General features: G+C 35.9%; 1 protein-coding gene across 8 annotated transcripts in view; it reads right to left on the bottom strand.

Annotated features, from left to right (window-relative positions):
- hectd4 (HECT domain E3 ubiquitin protein ligase 4) overlaps window positions 1-14,814 on the bottom strand; it is an 87,496-nt gene that overhangs the window by 61,081 nt on the left and 11,601 nt on the right. For 3 of the 8 annotated variants that reach the window (XM_081714171.1, XM_035530083.2, XM_035530085.2), the window contains exons 5-20: window positions 14,292-14,400; window positions 13,766-13,904; window positions 13,239-13,409; window positions 12,672-12,864; window positions 11,850-12,011; window positions 9,615-9,728; window positions 9,314-9,454; window positions 8,043-8,278; window positions 7,795-7,937; window positions 4,796-4,866; window positions 4,508-4,613; window positions 4,253-4,373; window positions 3,697-3,825; window positions 1,995-2,119; window positions 1,060-1,213; window positions 859-962 (exon numbers count right to left, since the gene is read on the bottom strand). In XM_081714171.1, the coding sequence (XP_081570297.1) occupies window positions 859-962; window positions 1,060-1,213; window positions 1,995-2,119; window positions 3,697-3,825; window positions 4,253-4,373; window positions 4,508-4,613; window positions 4,796-4,866; window positions 7,795-7,937; window positions 8,043-8,278; window positions 9,314-9,454; window positions 9,615-9,728; window positions 11,850-12,011; window positions 12,672-12,864; window positions 13,239-13,409; window positions 13,766-13,904; window positions 14,292-14,400 (2,218 nt within the window). The remainder of the gene's footprint in view (window positions 1-858; window positions 963-1,059; window positions 1,214-1,994; window positions 2,120-3,696; window positions 3,826-4,252; window positions 4,374-4,507; window positions 4,614-4,795; window positions 4,867-7,794; window positions 7,938-8,042; window positions 8,279-9,313; window positions 9,455-9,614; window positions 9,729-11,849; window positions 12,012-12,671; window positions 12,865-13,238; window positions 13,410-13,765; window positions 13,905-14,291; window positions 14,401-14,814) is intronic. The other 5 variants (XM_035530086.2, XM_035530084.2, XM_035530087.2 and 2 more) reach the window with 5 other exon arrangements.

The following is a 14,814-nucleotide window of genomic DNA, read 5'->3' as shown; positions in this document are numbered from 1 at the left end:
CCCCTGCTTGGAGATTGGATTTTAAGAACCATTGGGGATTATATTTAAGATTATATTTAAGAACCATTTAAGGCATTAATTCTGCAATTCTGCAAAACTGACTTCTTCCTTTTTCATATTTTGTAATTACCCACGATACCTTTGTGTCTTTAATACAATGGCCACTTTGAATGAGTATGAATGGTGCTATATAAATAAACTTGCCTCATTAAAGACACTACAATAACTCTGTTTAAATAGCAGATTTAAAAAAAGTCAGATACTTCTTTCAAAGAGGACAATCTTAACAGTTATATATCAAACAAATTGAGCTTAATGAAATATCTTGTACAAGAAGTCTGGACAAATGGCAAATTTCATTTTAGCCTGAGAGAAAAAACGAAATACAATGTAATACTACTACTACAGCCATCAAACCTGGCATAAGGAATCAACCTCAAAGCAAGAGCATATAACTGCTTTTCATATTGGTATTACTTATTTATGTAACCCTTCAATACTTTCTTCCTCACAAAGACAAAAGGTCAATTTGATATTCCTAAAATTCTGAAGCTATGGCAGTAAAAAAGCTTAAAAATATGACCCAAAGAAAATACTTGCACGTCATACTGATAGGTATAATGCTAGGCAATTCCATGATTATTTATTTCCATGCACTTGGAATGGGCTTCGCAAGACCAACTGAAATTCATTCACAAATTCACATTTATTTACATCCTACTTTTAAACACACTGTTGAAAAGGTTATATAACTGAGACCAAATAAATGCCCATGAACAAATATTTAAACAGAGTTTAACAGTTTGCAGATGGTAGCAAAGTGGAACATCTAGAATAAAGGACAACATATGAACCTACTTGTCATCATTACAAGGCATCTTCAGTCCATGGGTGAGTGGGCCACCACTCAGTGGAGAGTCTTCAGTAAATAGTGGGGACTGGGTCTTCAAAAGTAAAGCAGTCTAAAACAACAGAGAGGAACCTGTAAATGTAAATCAATTAAACTGCAAAATATTTTGCATGTATGTACTCCCTTATGTTACACACCCACAGACATACCTGACTGGTGTAGAGGACGAGCTGGACAAGCTGTGGCATAAGAGCATCAGCGAGTGACAGAGTCTGAAGGTTGGGGTGCATAAGAGAGGTCAACAAGACTGGCAGCAAATGGCCCAACATGGTAGCTTTAGTCGCTTGTTCCAGTCCTTTTAGTCTGGGGAGTAAAAACATTGAAATTGTGCATATGAGAGACAGCAACAAAGTGGAGGGGGAAAAAAAAAAGTGTGTGTGTGTGTGTGTGTGTGTATACATACATGATAAAATAAGTTTTCCAAATTTCTCATAAGTTAAACAAGCTTTGTCTGAGAATCCACACTGCAAAATGATTGCTTAAATAACTTTGCAAAAAATGTCCTCAATATAGGATTATAATACATTAAATTTGACCAAAATTTCACACAAATGTACAGCAAAAATATACATAAATAATGAGTTTAAGAAAGCATTTAGCTGTGTTCCTAGGTCTTAACCAATCACTATGGAATTTCATTTCAGAAATAATATTTATTAACAATGTATTCTTGTAATTAACCATTTTCCCCTCAGATTATGCCAATAGTATAGTAGGCCTAATAAGAGAATTAAATTTAATATTATGAAGAAAAGCCAATGATTATTCACTAGTACCTGGATTTATTTTTTTTAATATTTAGTAATCCAATTAGTTCTCCAGTTCTCTAACTGAACATGGAGGATGTTTTCTTTTCAGACACTCCTGATGTGTAGGTGCAAAATAAAAATGCATTAATTTGCACTCAGGTCAAGGACTTGAAGCCAGACATTTTCAGGTAAGCAAATGTCTGTTGTAACCACTGCTCAATATGTAAAGGTAAATATTGTTTCACTTCATGTCTGTTCTAACACTTTATCAATGATGTTAGGGTATCACAAACTGTACGCAATCATACTCAAACAGTAAATATCTACAAACTCACCTGCTTTCACGATCATTAATGTCACTGTTGATAAGGGCAGTGGTGACTTGCTGAAGAGTTTCTAGAACTTCATCACAGCCCATCAGGATCTTGGTGGCCAAGGACAAGATGCTAGTCTGCAGTTCCTGATAGGAACATATTTATAGACACAGGTGAAATTTTGACTTTGCAAATATGAGAAATACAATAAAAATTTGAGATAGTACTGATATTTTTGAAAAGCAACAAATATGTGCAGCTCACTTATCCAATAATCCAAACAGGGTTTTCAGTGGGCATAATTAATATTCCACTATCACATAGCTGTAAACCACACTGGTCAAAATTAAGTTGCCCTTTATACACCAACTATAATGCGTGTCCAAGACCTAGAAGCATACCTATAGTTATCTACTAAAACCCAGATGTATAAAATGATGTTGCCTCCACCATCTGATATCAATATTGTATTTGTACTACTGAATAATGGCAATAAACTATGGGTTAGGGTTAGGGTTAGGGTTAGGGTTAGCTAGTCAATTTTTTGTTTATTACAAACCTGTAATGCTTTAATGAATGTATAATTCTAGTTACTGCAACAAATGTATTGCTTTCCTTCTGTTCTTGTTTATATGGTATAGTGAAGCACAATTAGAAGCATTTCATAAGTTTTTTAACTTTTTATTGACAGATACATCCTGTTTAAGCAAAGACTTAATATTTACAGTGATGACCCTTCTTTATTAAAGACTTCTGCAATTCACCTTGGCATGCTGGATATCAGCTTCTCAGCAAAATCTTGACATTCTTGCCTAATAAGTGCTTTGAGTTGATCAGTTTCTGTGCTTTTGTTTGACCACACTCATTTTGAAGATTGACCACAGGATCTCAATGGGATTGAGATCTGGGGAGTTTCCAGGCCATAGACCAAAAATTTCAATGTCTTGTTCACCGAGCCACTTAGTTATCACTTTTGCCTTGTGACATGGTAATCCGTCATGCTGGAAAAAGTATTGTTCATCACCAAATAACTCCCGGATCATTGGGATAAGTTGCTCTTGGAGGATGTTTTTTGATACCATTCCTTATTCATGGCAGTGTTCTTAGGCAAAATTTTGAGCAAACCCACTCCCTTGGATGAGAAGCAAACCCAGACATGAATGGTCTCAGAATGCCTCACTGTTGGCATGACACAGGACTCATGGTAGCGCTCACCTTTTCTTCTCCAGACAATCATTTGTCCAGATGTCCCAAACTGTCTGAAGGGGGCTTCATCAGAAAAAAACCCAAAAAACTTTACCCCAGTCCTCTGCAGTCCAATCCCTATATTTCCTAACACTTTCTCTTGAGCTAACGAAAAGATCACTGAATTTATGTTAGCAGGCCATTTTGTGGTAGGGCTGAAATTCAGTGGCTGGAATACAGTAATTTTTGTGATCAAGTTGATTGTCATGGCAAGGAATGACTTTGCAATTAATTGCAATTCATTGGATCACTCTTCACAATCTAGAGTTAATGCACATTGCCACCATAAAAACTGAAGCAGCAAACTTTGTGAAAACCAAAATTTGTGCTAGTTTAAAAGCTTTTGGCCATGACTGTATAAAGTGATGAAAACATTATCATTTTGAAGTAAACAATAACTCCAGGAAGAGCACTATGTATGGATACTCAGGCATATAGAGACAAATAAGTGTTATGGGTATTAAAAGGGGATGTTTACCTGTACCTTCATTGTTTCCCCTTGAAGGGAGCTGTCGCTGTCATCACTGTCATCAGGACGAATCAGAACAGCGTTGCTGAGTAAATGGTTCTGCACAGCCATAAGGTAGTGCAAACTGGGTGAGGCCACCTGAGGTGAAATACACACATTTAAAGCCATCCTCTGATTTGTGTACCTCCACAAATATAAGGTGTCTGAACTGCTTTAACTATTGCTGTGCTTAAATCCTAGCCAATAAAATAAACTGTAAAAAAAAAAAAAAAAAAAAAAAGTGAAAGTTTTAATATAGCTAGTAAGTCTGACCTGAGCCAGTAGTATTTAAACTAGTTATTATAGAATTTATTTTGTGTTCCATGCAACACACCCATGTAGTCAGCAAAACAGCAACTTAAAAAATACCGCCACCACAGAATTAACTATACCTATTCTAACACAGGTAGAGAAACAGGCAGTTTACTACCTACAAATGATCGTAGGTATAAGGTTTATTACAATAACAACAATAAATGGCTTAAATAAATAATTTTAAATGCTTGTGTTTTAGATTGTGACATACAGGCACGGTGGACAGAAGCTTCTGGAAATCGTCCTTGGCAACTCTTTGGCATTTAGTGATGAGAAGGCAGGATTCACGTACCACCGTCTTCAAGATGTAATGCAGCAGTTCATCACTCAGCCTGTAGACCAAACATATGAGGAACTGACAAGACTACTTTAGCCATTTTTCTGCAGGCCAAAGTATGACAGTAATATAGTAAATATATCTCTGAGTTAAACTGCAAGATATAGAAGAAAATATGGAGCTCTTAACCTGTAGTGGTCATCATCCTCACTTCCAAAGCGATTCTTCTGTAACTGGTCTGCTAGATTATTAAGAATAACATCACGCAACTGTGACAAGCCACCGTTTCTCTCACCTAATGGATGATAGAGAAAAAAGTTCAAATTCATTAATAACATTATATACAGGGAAACAGGTTAAAGATTGGTACAAAAAGTTGCTACATTCTACAGGGCAAATGGCTTAGCATCGTGACATTCTAGCAATTCCACAGAGACTTGATGTAAACCTTAGAATCCAACAATCTGTAAATCATACCTTCAGTGAGAACCAGTTTTAACAATTTGCTCAGCTCGGACTCGCCCTGATACAAGACATTCAACCCAGAGCTGAAATGAAGTAAAATAAACAAAGCAAAAATCTTGTTTAGTAATCTAAGCAGATTTGAAAACATGATTTATGACACTTCACTTTTATCCCTTTTGATTTATATTTTTATTATTCTTTTTCTACCTTATTGATCCTTTCTTCAATACTAGTAGTGCTGAATGGAATAAAGTATGATGCATTTATTGATATCTGAAAAGTATAACCTTTGATGCATTTGATACTATAGATCACAAAATGCTTCTTAACCTGCTTTATAATTTGTTTGGTCTTCCTGCAACTGTGTTAAAATGGTTTTCTACATATTTAACAGTAACTTATAGGTATATAGTATAAAAGTATAGTAGTTAAGTATAAGTGAATGTAGTATGTAAGTGTACATAAGTGGATATATTAATATTCTTTCTAAGTATTTAAGAGTACATGTGTATACAAACACGCACAGGCACACACGTATTACGTATATATAAATACATGTCTCATAAGGATGATATTCGCTGTGGGGTACCACAAAGTTCTGTACTTGGACCACTTTTAATCTCTCTGTAATATTTTGCACTGGAGCATCTGCGTCAATATTTCTCAATGTTTTTATCAATATGTTTGCAAAAACACAACAAAGAAATATTGTTCAAACATTCCCTGCCCTTTCAATTTTGACAATACTAACAGTTAAGAGCCTATGAGAGGTTATTCATAACAGTTAAGATACACATCATCTGCCTCTCACCATGTGATTTATGTGTTCATGTGTCACTGAGGTCTTATCCATCTAAATCACTGTGTCTAACTGATGAATGTGTGTCAATTTGTGTGAATCTAACCAGAAAACAATCACTAAGAATTTACCCTTCACATTGAAAATATTTCCTTTCTTGTTCAATCAACATTTAGCTAGCTAGCTAAAATGTTGTGCAGAAAGTTTACAGCTGCTAAAGTTTACTGAAACAAGATTGTAAAGTAGTGACAAAAATAACAGATTCAGAGCCTGAGGGGTTTGACTCCTTTTTACAATATCACTATTTTACAATATCACTATAACAGTGGACATAGCTCAGAGGTAATTGGAGGATTGTGAGTTCAAGGCCCACCACTGCCAAGATACCACTGTTGAGCCCCTGAGCAAGACACTTAACCCTCAATTGCTCAAGTTATACTCAGTCATAATTGTTAGTCGCTTTGGATAAACGCGTCAGCTAAATGCTGTAAATGTAAATAGATAGCTAAGGTCACCTTTAAGCACAATGTTTGGTAATAGCCAGCTAGCTAAAAGCTGAGCCTTTTCTCTTTGTTGCCATATTTTGTTTATAACTGTAATGCTAATTTTTTCACTTGCACACTCAAAGTTTTATATTTTGATAATCTATGAGGCTTCATATCTAAAATACAGTCATTGATCATTTTATCCCAGTCCCTATAAGATTTGGTGAAAGTAGTGTGAAACTAGTTTTACTCAATAAATGATTATACAAAATGTCATTTTAGACATTTATTACAAATTTCTACACATATTTATTCATGTGTCACTACTTTTGTAAACCAGTTTGGTAAACTTATTTCAAATAAAACGGTTCACAACTAAAAGTAAGTAATGTTTTCACAAAAAATATGATACATTTCTAAAACCTGTCCTCACATTTTTAGATTTTCATATTATGTCTTTATGCAGTGCTCTAGGTCAAATAATACTTCATTAGGAAAAGAGCTGAGATTGTTCTGAAATTTTTGGTTGCATAAGTACCTTTAAAGTTAATTTAAGAAAATATGCAAAAACAGAGAAAATGTCCTGAGACTTCAGAGGGATAATGAATATAGTATGAGACCTCATCTCCATTTGCAAAAGGCTAAATAATTGATCCATGCCTTTGTTTTTTCTTTACTACTGTAATGCACTGTTTATGAGACTTCCTGGAATGACAACGCAGCAGAAATTAATGCAGACTAGAAAACAAGATATTAGGCCAGTTTTAAAATCACTCTGTCTGCCCGTTTCCTTTAGAACTGACAACAAAACTTTACTACTAGAGATTAAAAGATTTTTACTTTTAAATCTCTTAACGTTTAGCACATTCATATGAATGCCTAATGTTCCAAATCATGGAACATTAAGATCAAGTAGTGCAAATGTTCTCCATATTCATTCTGTTTTTAAGACACCAAAGATCTAGAACACATTACCAATAATTTTCAGATTTTAGAAAAACTCAAACATATTTATTTACCATTTAACTAGATGTTTGTTACCATTTCTCTTAGGTTACTGGTATAATATTTCTGTTGTATTTTTATTTTATGTTCATCTATACTGTTTGTCTTGCACATTGTATAAATACAAAATAACTATATAAAATTATGTATTATTTAGCACTTACATTTATTATTTTTTAATTTTATTATTATTATTATTAAATACTATATATTACTTATGTTTATATTATATATATTTACATTAGTGCTATTATTATTAGCATTATTATTTATTTTTATTATTGCTATTGTTAAACAGAATACATATCTATTCCATAAAATTTAGATTACACTTGCCAAATCAACATAATTTTCATTATGCACTTTTCCGGCAGATTATTACTTCATAATTGATTCTGTAATCAATTGCTCCATGACTAAAAATGAAAATGCAGAATACATTACTGAATATACAAAAGTATAGTATATTGTAAAGTATATTGATGATGACAATAAAATTACAAAAAGTAAAAATAACTGCACCTATGGTCCTAAGAGATTACTCCTCTCAAATTACAAAAATAATGAACAATAACAATAAACAAGATAACCCATACCTTCCCAATAAAACCATCATCTTTTATAACTCACACCCACCAAACAACTATTGTTACAATTGTTCCACAATCACTGTTTCTGAGCTGCCAGTTCATACTTCACATGGTGCAGCATGCAAGCCTGACCTGATGGCCATGCAGACTTCTCTTTGGATTTCTGCCCCTATCTGATCCACAGGAGCCATAAGCAGCTGCCACAATAGCAGTCCAGAACGCCTCACACTTTCTCGGTTCTGCTCTGAGTGGGGACGGAAGAACCGAAACACCACCTGCAAGAACAGCAAATGATCTGTTAGAGCATATAATTCTGAGAATACAATTCATCTTATTTAGTCTGTTCTAAAACTACCAGATACCGCAAATGAAGGAATCACCTGGAAGACCACAAGGATACACCGGATGATGCACGTGTCGGAATGCACCATAGCCTTCTCCATTATGTCACAGATGGAGCTAAAGTGATGGGCTTCCATTGGCTGCTGTTTTCCTAGGAAGGATCCCAGTGGCATGCTACTGCAGCTGGCAGCCAGTAGGTTCAGCTGGTGGATGCACATGGCACCAACATGGTGTAGCAGCTGGCTGATCACCTCACCTGTCTCCATCATCTCTTCTGTAGCCAGAGATGTGATCCATTCAATTATTAAACAAGCAAAATAAAAATTTTGGTTCAACAAATGGAAAGATAATCCCAAATTCTCAATTTAAAATAACTAAATCTATTTTAAACATGGCCTACTCCACGTGGGGACCCACTCTATGGCGCACAAACTGGTTGAAAGAAATTTGACAAAGCAATTTGATTCCAAAACACATTACAGGAAAAAAAAAAATCAATTTCAAAAATAACTTGATACTGCAACTTTTTGGAGGAAACAATTACTTCTTAATTGTGAAGATCAAAAGGATGAGCAATAAAGAGGGGTAGAAGTGAGTGCATTTACATTCACTTAATCTGATTATCATCAGACTTCTATATTTATCTGATTATTTAAGTAGTTAGCATGCTCTGATTTCTTAGATTGGTTTAAGACCTAGAAACCCAATTAAGAAATCCAATAAAGAGAGCTTTATTATTTTAAGTCAGTAATCAGATTTTTCTGTATACCCTTATCCTGATTCGGTGTTCTCAGTCTGCGCAAGCACTCCAACTTAACTAGGCAGAGTGTAGAGCTGTCCAGAAAGTGGTTAGCAATATTATATGCACCCATGAAACGGCTACCAAACACTTTGCATTAATATAGAGAAATCTGTTAGAAGGGCAACACTCTATACCATTAGTAACCATAAAAAAATAAGATCCATTTATCAGTAAAGTGGGTCCATGTTTACAAAAAGATGTCAGGCACTTTGAACTTTACATTACATCCTTCTGTGAGATTATTGGCTGATTGCAAAGTAGAAATCTATTGCATGGCTCAAGTAAATGCTGAGTATTCATGTTATACGATTACCCAAGTACATATAAATGCGTTAATCGGATTACTGACAAAATCTTTTATCTGATTATTAAGTGCATGTAAACACACTCAATATTTTTATAGAGCACTGCGATTTTCCAGAACACACGGAATTGTTATACATCTGCATTTGGTCAAAAACAGTTTCATGCTGTGCTGCAAAGCATTTTCCTCAAACTGTCTTTTACCTTTGGGCTCTCTGATGACATGGCTTACACCAAGTCGTTGGCACACATGATGAAAGGCTTGGTTGCCAGGATTACACCACTGGTCCATGTAGTCGCTTGAGCAGGTCCAGATCAAGTTGTTCAGGGCATCATAGCATGCCCCTAATTCATTATGAAGAAATCCATAGCCAGTTAAATGAATGATCAAGAGCTTTAAAAACATTATGGTAATGTTAACCGACTAGGGCTTGACAAAACACATTGGTGTCAATTGTAGCAAAACATTACTAGACTACCAAAAAGAAGCAGTCGGCGATCATACCTAGTCCTGCTACCTGAGCGCCACGACCCAGAGAGCTGCCAGGGGCATCAATGAGATCTGCACGATTGATGAACTGACCATCAGCCAGGTTGAACACAAGACTAGAAGCCAGGACTATGAAGTAATGAGTGAGTGAAAGAGAGAGGAAGAGAGAGTGTGTGAGAGAAAAAAAGAATGAATGAAAGAAAGCAATGCAGCAAGCAAACAAACAGACAAAAATAAAGTCATTATTGCCCCAGGTTTTTCAAAATCTTTCAATGCAACATAGGGGGAAAAAAAATGGAATTTTTAAGATACGCGTATTCCATCGGACAGTTACGGCATCCTGTGTTATAACAACTCTGACACTACGTAGGCAGGCAGATTTTTTTCTTTGACTGTGAAAACTTAAATCAAAGAATGCTCTCATTTCATCCATTTTAGATGATGACAGGAAGCATTTTGCTACTGATAGCTTTGAAGCCATATTCAAAAAACTATTTATCAATCAGTTTTAAATTTGTTTTCCAAGTTATTTACTTTTTAAGGAAAGGCACACGCTCAAATGTTATTTGGCAGACACATTTGGACCTGTGTTCAGACTCAGAAATAATAAAACATCTGTGTTGATGCTGTGGGTCTACTTTTTTCCCACCACAGGGAAAACTGATCAGGAATCAACAAAATAACTGATCAGGAATTGGACTAATGGAATCGATGATGACATGGGCATCAATTAATCATGAGCTGCCTCAAAAACATATTAAAATAAATAAAGTAAAAAAATCTTAAAAAGAAAACTAATTTTATTGTTTTCTTTGTAAAGCACCACCAACTGTGTTGGTAGTGGCACAGCAGTTTTCGTTAGTTTTCCGAAATCCAGGATTTTCAGATACTTGATTGGCCATCTCTGTCAATAAAGTATGCTACTGCTGATTAAGATTTGATTGATTATGCAGTATTAATTTAAATTTTATATATGACTAAATGTAACAACAGAAACTGTTAATGAAAGATACTCGCTGGACATTTATTAGTTTCCCAGGAGAATGAAATGGTTTATTAATTTGTTGCTAACAACTCTGTTGTGTTTCACTTTTCCTGGCCAGGCAAATCTAGCATGAAATGGTGCAGTTTGTATGAAAGATACTTATACACATCTGTAGGCTCATACGCTAACAGTATTGTTAGTAGTCTTGTGGAAATTCCAATGATTCATGATTGCAATTATAGTAGTATAGTAGTATGCTTTTGAATAGTCTACAGGACATTTAATTACAGTATAGCTACATCTTAATAATGCAAAGTGACCCATCAGTGTATTGTATGATAATAAAAACTGAGCCTTACTGCTTAGTAGTAATTAAGATCTGAAAGTTCCCAATCTAAGCTCATGTTTTGGAGTAAGATAACAGAATCCCCATTTGATGATTTCAGAACAGTTCCTCCTCTGAACAACTGTTAGCCACTGCCCTAAAGTTTCTTGCCATAAAATTGTTACTTAACAATACTTAGATAGATAGCATACTTCAGGCGGACTTCTACTAGCTGGATAAGTACATAATATTTCAAATCAGAGCCCTACCCAAATCCTGATACCCATCAGCCCCGTCAGTTTAGGGTCAGGTTGCAGACCTCCAATTCCAACTAACCAGAACTTTGTTTTACACAAAATGTTATCAGAAAATGTGACCATTAAACTATCATCACACTGATCAAATGGGAATGGGAATGTACGCTAGCAAAATTGCTTTCAGTGATTATCATGGAATTGTGCCATCATATTACTTGTGTTGGCCAACACAGCTGGCCAATATACATGATGCAGGAAGCAGCGATCTTGGAGAGGTGATCAATCATTTAATCTAAAGCTGCAATATTTCCATAATTCTGGTTTAAACTTTTTGGATGGAGAGAAAAGTTCTGTGGTCATGCCACCTTCCACTGTGCTCTGGCATCTCTCACAGCATAGAGGACAGTGACACAATCAGAGCACCACACAGCAGTGCAAGCGAGAGGTTATTAAAGCAGGGCTGGTTTGCCTCTCTGGAGAAATAAATAGTCAGCTTTTTTTTTAAAGGCAGTGACGGTATTTTGAAGTATCCACAGAATTACCATATACTTGCACATGCCAGATAGAGCCAATATCAATAGCCACCCCTAAACATACTATAAAACAGTCTGAAATACTCTTACTGAAAACCTTTAATGCTATTGTAAAATGATTGGTGTCATTTGAAACTATAATGAACTTACTTTTAAGGGAGGAAAGGCTGCTGGACCCACCAAAGAGTGAGCGAGTGGCAGAACTACCAGCTACACCAGGAGGAGAAGCCAGCATTACCAGGTAGGTCCCACACACATACATAGGTGTTTTCCTCAGAGTCTTTAGAGGGAGACCACAGCTAGCATTTACTGCTAGGGAAGAAAAAAAACATAGTGGAACAGTAAACAAACTGATATCCGTAAAAGCTTAATTACTCTACCTCTATTTCTGCCAAATTGTACAATGCATAACTGTAAACACATAATTGGCAGAATTGTCCAAACACTTTAGTATTTCTCCTTTTTCATTAAAATACTATTCTCATCTTATCTTGAACTCTTAAAGGAGCCGAAATTACCACTATAAAATGGCAAACAATTTACGAAAATAATTATTAATTTGACATTTTTTATATTTGTGCAGTTCACATTAGATTAAGAATCAGATTTCTTTGTAGTCTTCAAATGAACTAATATTTGCTCCATGGTCCCCGACATGCAAGTGGTTTTAAAATAGATTTAGTTTTAAATAGTTTTAGTACAAAACACTCATACATCCAGGCCACTAGGTGCCAGTATAATGGCTGTTTCATAATGTCAAAAATCATTGCAAAAGAATGATTTATTGTGCCTTTAAATTCTCAGTGATTAACCTGACAGCATTATGATGTCACCATTGTAAATTATTCATTAGCTACACTGAAACTAATATGAAAAGTATATAGCTACAAGAGGAAATAATGAAAGCCTGGACCTGGGTCTTTAAAAGTTTAATGATAAAATGATAAAAGTTTAAAATGGTATACGAGTTACCAGACTGCTCCTCTTTGACTGGGTTGGTGATGGCTGAACCAGTGAGGGCAGCAAGTGTTGCTGAGTGTGACGCACGAAAACGGGACATGCGGCTTATCAGCAGTTCGTTCAGACATTTGGATGACTCGCCCTCTTTCCTTGACAAAATCACCCGCTCCCGCAGAGGACTGGCAATACACGGGCCAGAGTCATTCTGGAGGACAAAATTATTATTTATAAATATCTTGGAAATTATCATTATTAGGCCTGCACAATATTTACTGAGACTGTTTCAGGGTTATTTGAGAATGTTTGAGGATTATCCAACATATAGCAATATTTAAAATCATCATTCAATATATTTATACTTCAAATAATAACTATTTAGTCGTACAGCACAGCTACATGTCTATTTATTCTGCATAGTGACATTGCCTTTTTATGGATGAGTTAAGAAAAACAGCTTTGAGATTTTGGGAGCCATTGAGTTGAAAAATGTATTTATAAAGATCATAAAATAAAAACTACAAAACTCTTGAACTAAAAGAGTGCATGCTTAAACCACATTCCCCTTTTCCAGTCTCTTACCATTAACTGGAAGACATCCATGAAGACAGAATGGCCTTTCTGGGTCTTTTCATTGAGACTTACAGGTGACCACACCCAGTAGAGGTAGGTACCATCAGAGCAAATGTGCAGTGTGGTCAAACTGCTGCCCATGGGGAAGTGGTGAGGGGGCATGGACACAATCTGGCAAACCTTCATAGACGCATGTACCAGTTAAGAGAATTAGAAAGAGCCACATTCAAGCTAAGATAGAACACACTCAACAAAATATGGACAGAATATGCTGCTCCTATATGCACAAAGTCCTTTCTATGGCTGTTTTACACATACGACCTGAGCACAGCCTGAGCACTGCTTTTCTTTATGGTGCTCACAAAAAGCTTAGATGGTTTGCTTGAGCAGCATGGTGCTTTGTTCCAGAAGCAGTACCATAGCCAAAATGAAAAGCTAGATGTTATGTAGCATTCATGACATGCTGAGATATTGTGGGAGACTGGTCTAAAGCTCTGACAGGAATATATAGGAGGGGTGTGTGCATGCGTGCAAACCTGTAAAGTGAAGGGGTCTATAACCTGACACAGCTGATGGGGTTTAGTGTCAAAGGAGGCAGGGCGGTGGAGCAACTGACCACTGCTGTGCACTACCCAACCAGCCTCCAAGTCCTCATTTCGACAGTACACAAAACCCCTGAAAGAGAGTGTTATATCAGGTAAATGGAAAAAAATAAACAAAAAAAGTAGGGGAGGGAGGGAGAAAGAAGTCAACATAATAAGCACTGGAGATCACACACACACAAAGAGAGAAAGAGAAACCTTTATCACAGTGAAGTAGTTACGTGAGGACTGGAAGTGGGTGAGAAAAAGAATAATTAAAAAAAAAAAAGATTTGATGCAAAAGAGTAGAATCTATTACAGAAGAGAGAGAAAGTGATCAGACAGCAAGTGCAAACAGATGTTGGGGCAGGGAAATGAGGTAGAGCAAAAGGGGAAGATGGACTGGAAGGTTAAATGTGACCATGGCTGCATGTTTGCATGCATGTTAATGCAGGAAACACAGTAAGGGATCTCATTTTACCTTAAGGTCCCATGAAGACCCGAGCCCAGCTTGCTCAAGCCCCTACCAAAAGAGTTAGTGGTGTAGAGATACAGGCCATCTGTAGCCAAGCAGCGGCCCAGGTCTGTGTCTGAGGGACACAAAGAGAAAGGAAAGAGAGAAGGAGAGAGAAAGGTCAGATGAAGCATTTAAAATTCACCAAATGGTCTAGAATTCACAGCTTGTCTAAAATTCACCAAATCACTAAATAGTGCAATGATGATATTGTTTGAGATTGAATATTGATCTTTACAACCATCTACACTCTTACTCTGATTACGATGTATGATTTCTTTATCAGTACACATAATTGAAACAAGGATCTCCATTTGATTTCCTCTATAAATTATACTTCAGTGGAAACACTAATATCAGTGGAAATGAAAGGTAGAAAAGGTTTTTTGTACTTTTAAGATATGCATTTTTGAGACAAGGATTAAGGGGTTGAGACTGACTACATTGATTATGTACTGCTGTGGGAAAAAAGTTTCTGAATCCTTTTTAA

This window comes from Electrophorus electricus, chromosome 5 (assembly GCF_041902795.1).
Source record: "Electrophorus electricus isolate QZ-2024a chromosome 5, ASM4190279v1, whole genome shotgun sequence".
NCBI classification, from domain to species: Eukaryota; Metazoa; Chordata; class Actinopteri; order Gymnotiformes; family Gymnotidae; genus Electrophorus; species Electrophorus electricus.
This window is presented reverse-complemented; position numbering and strand designations above follow the sequence as displayed.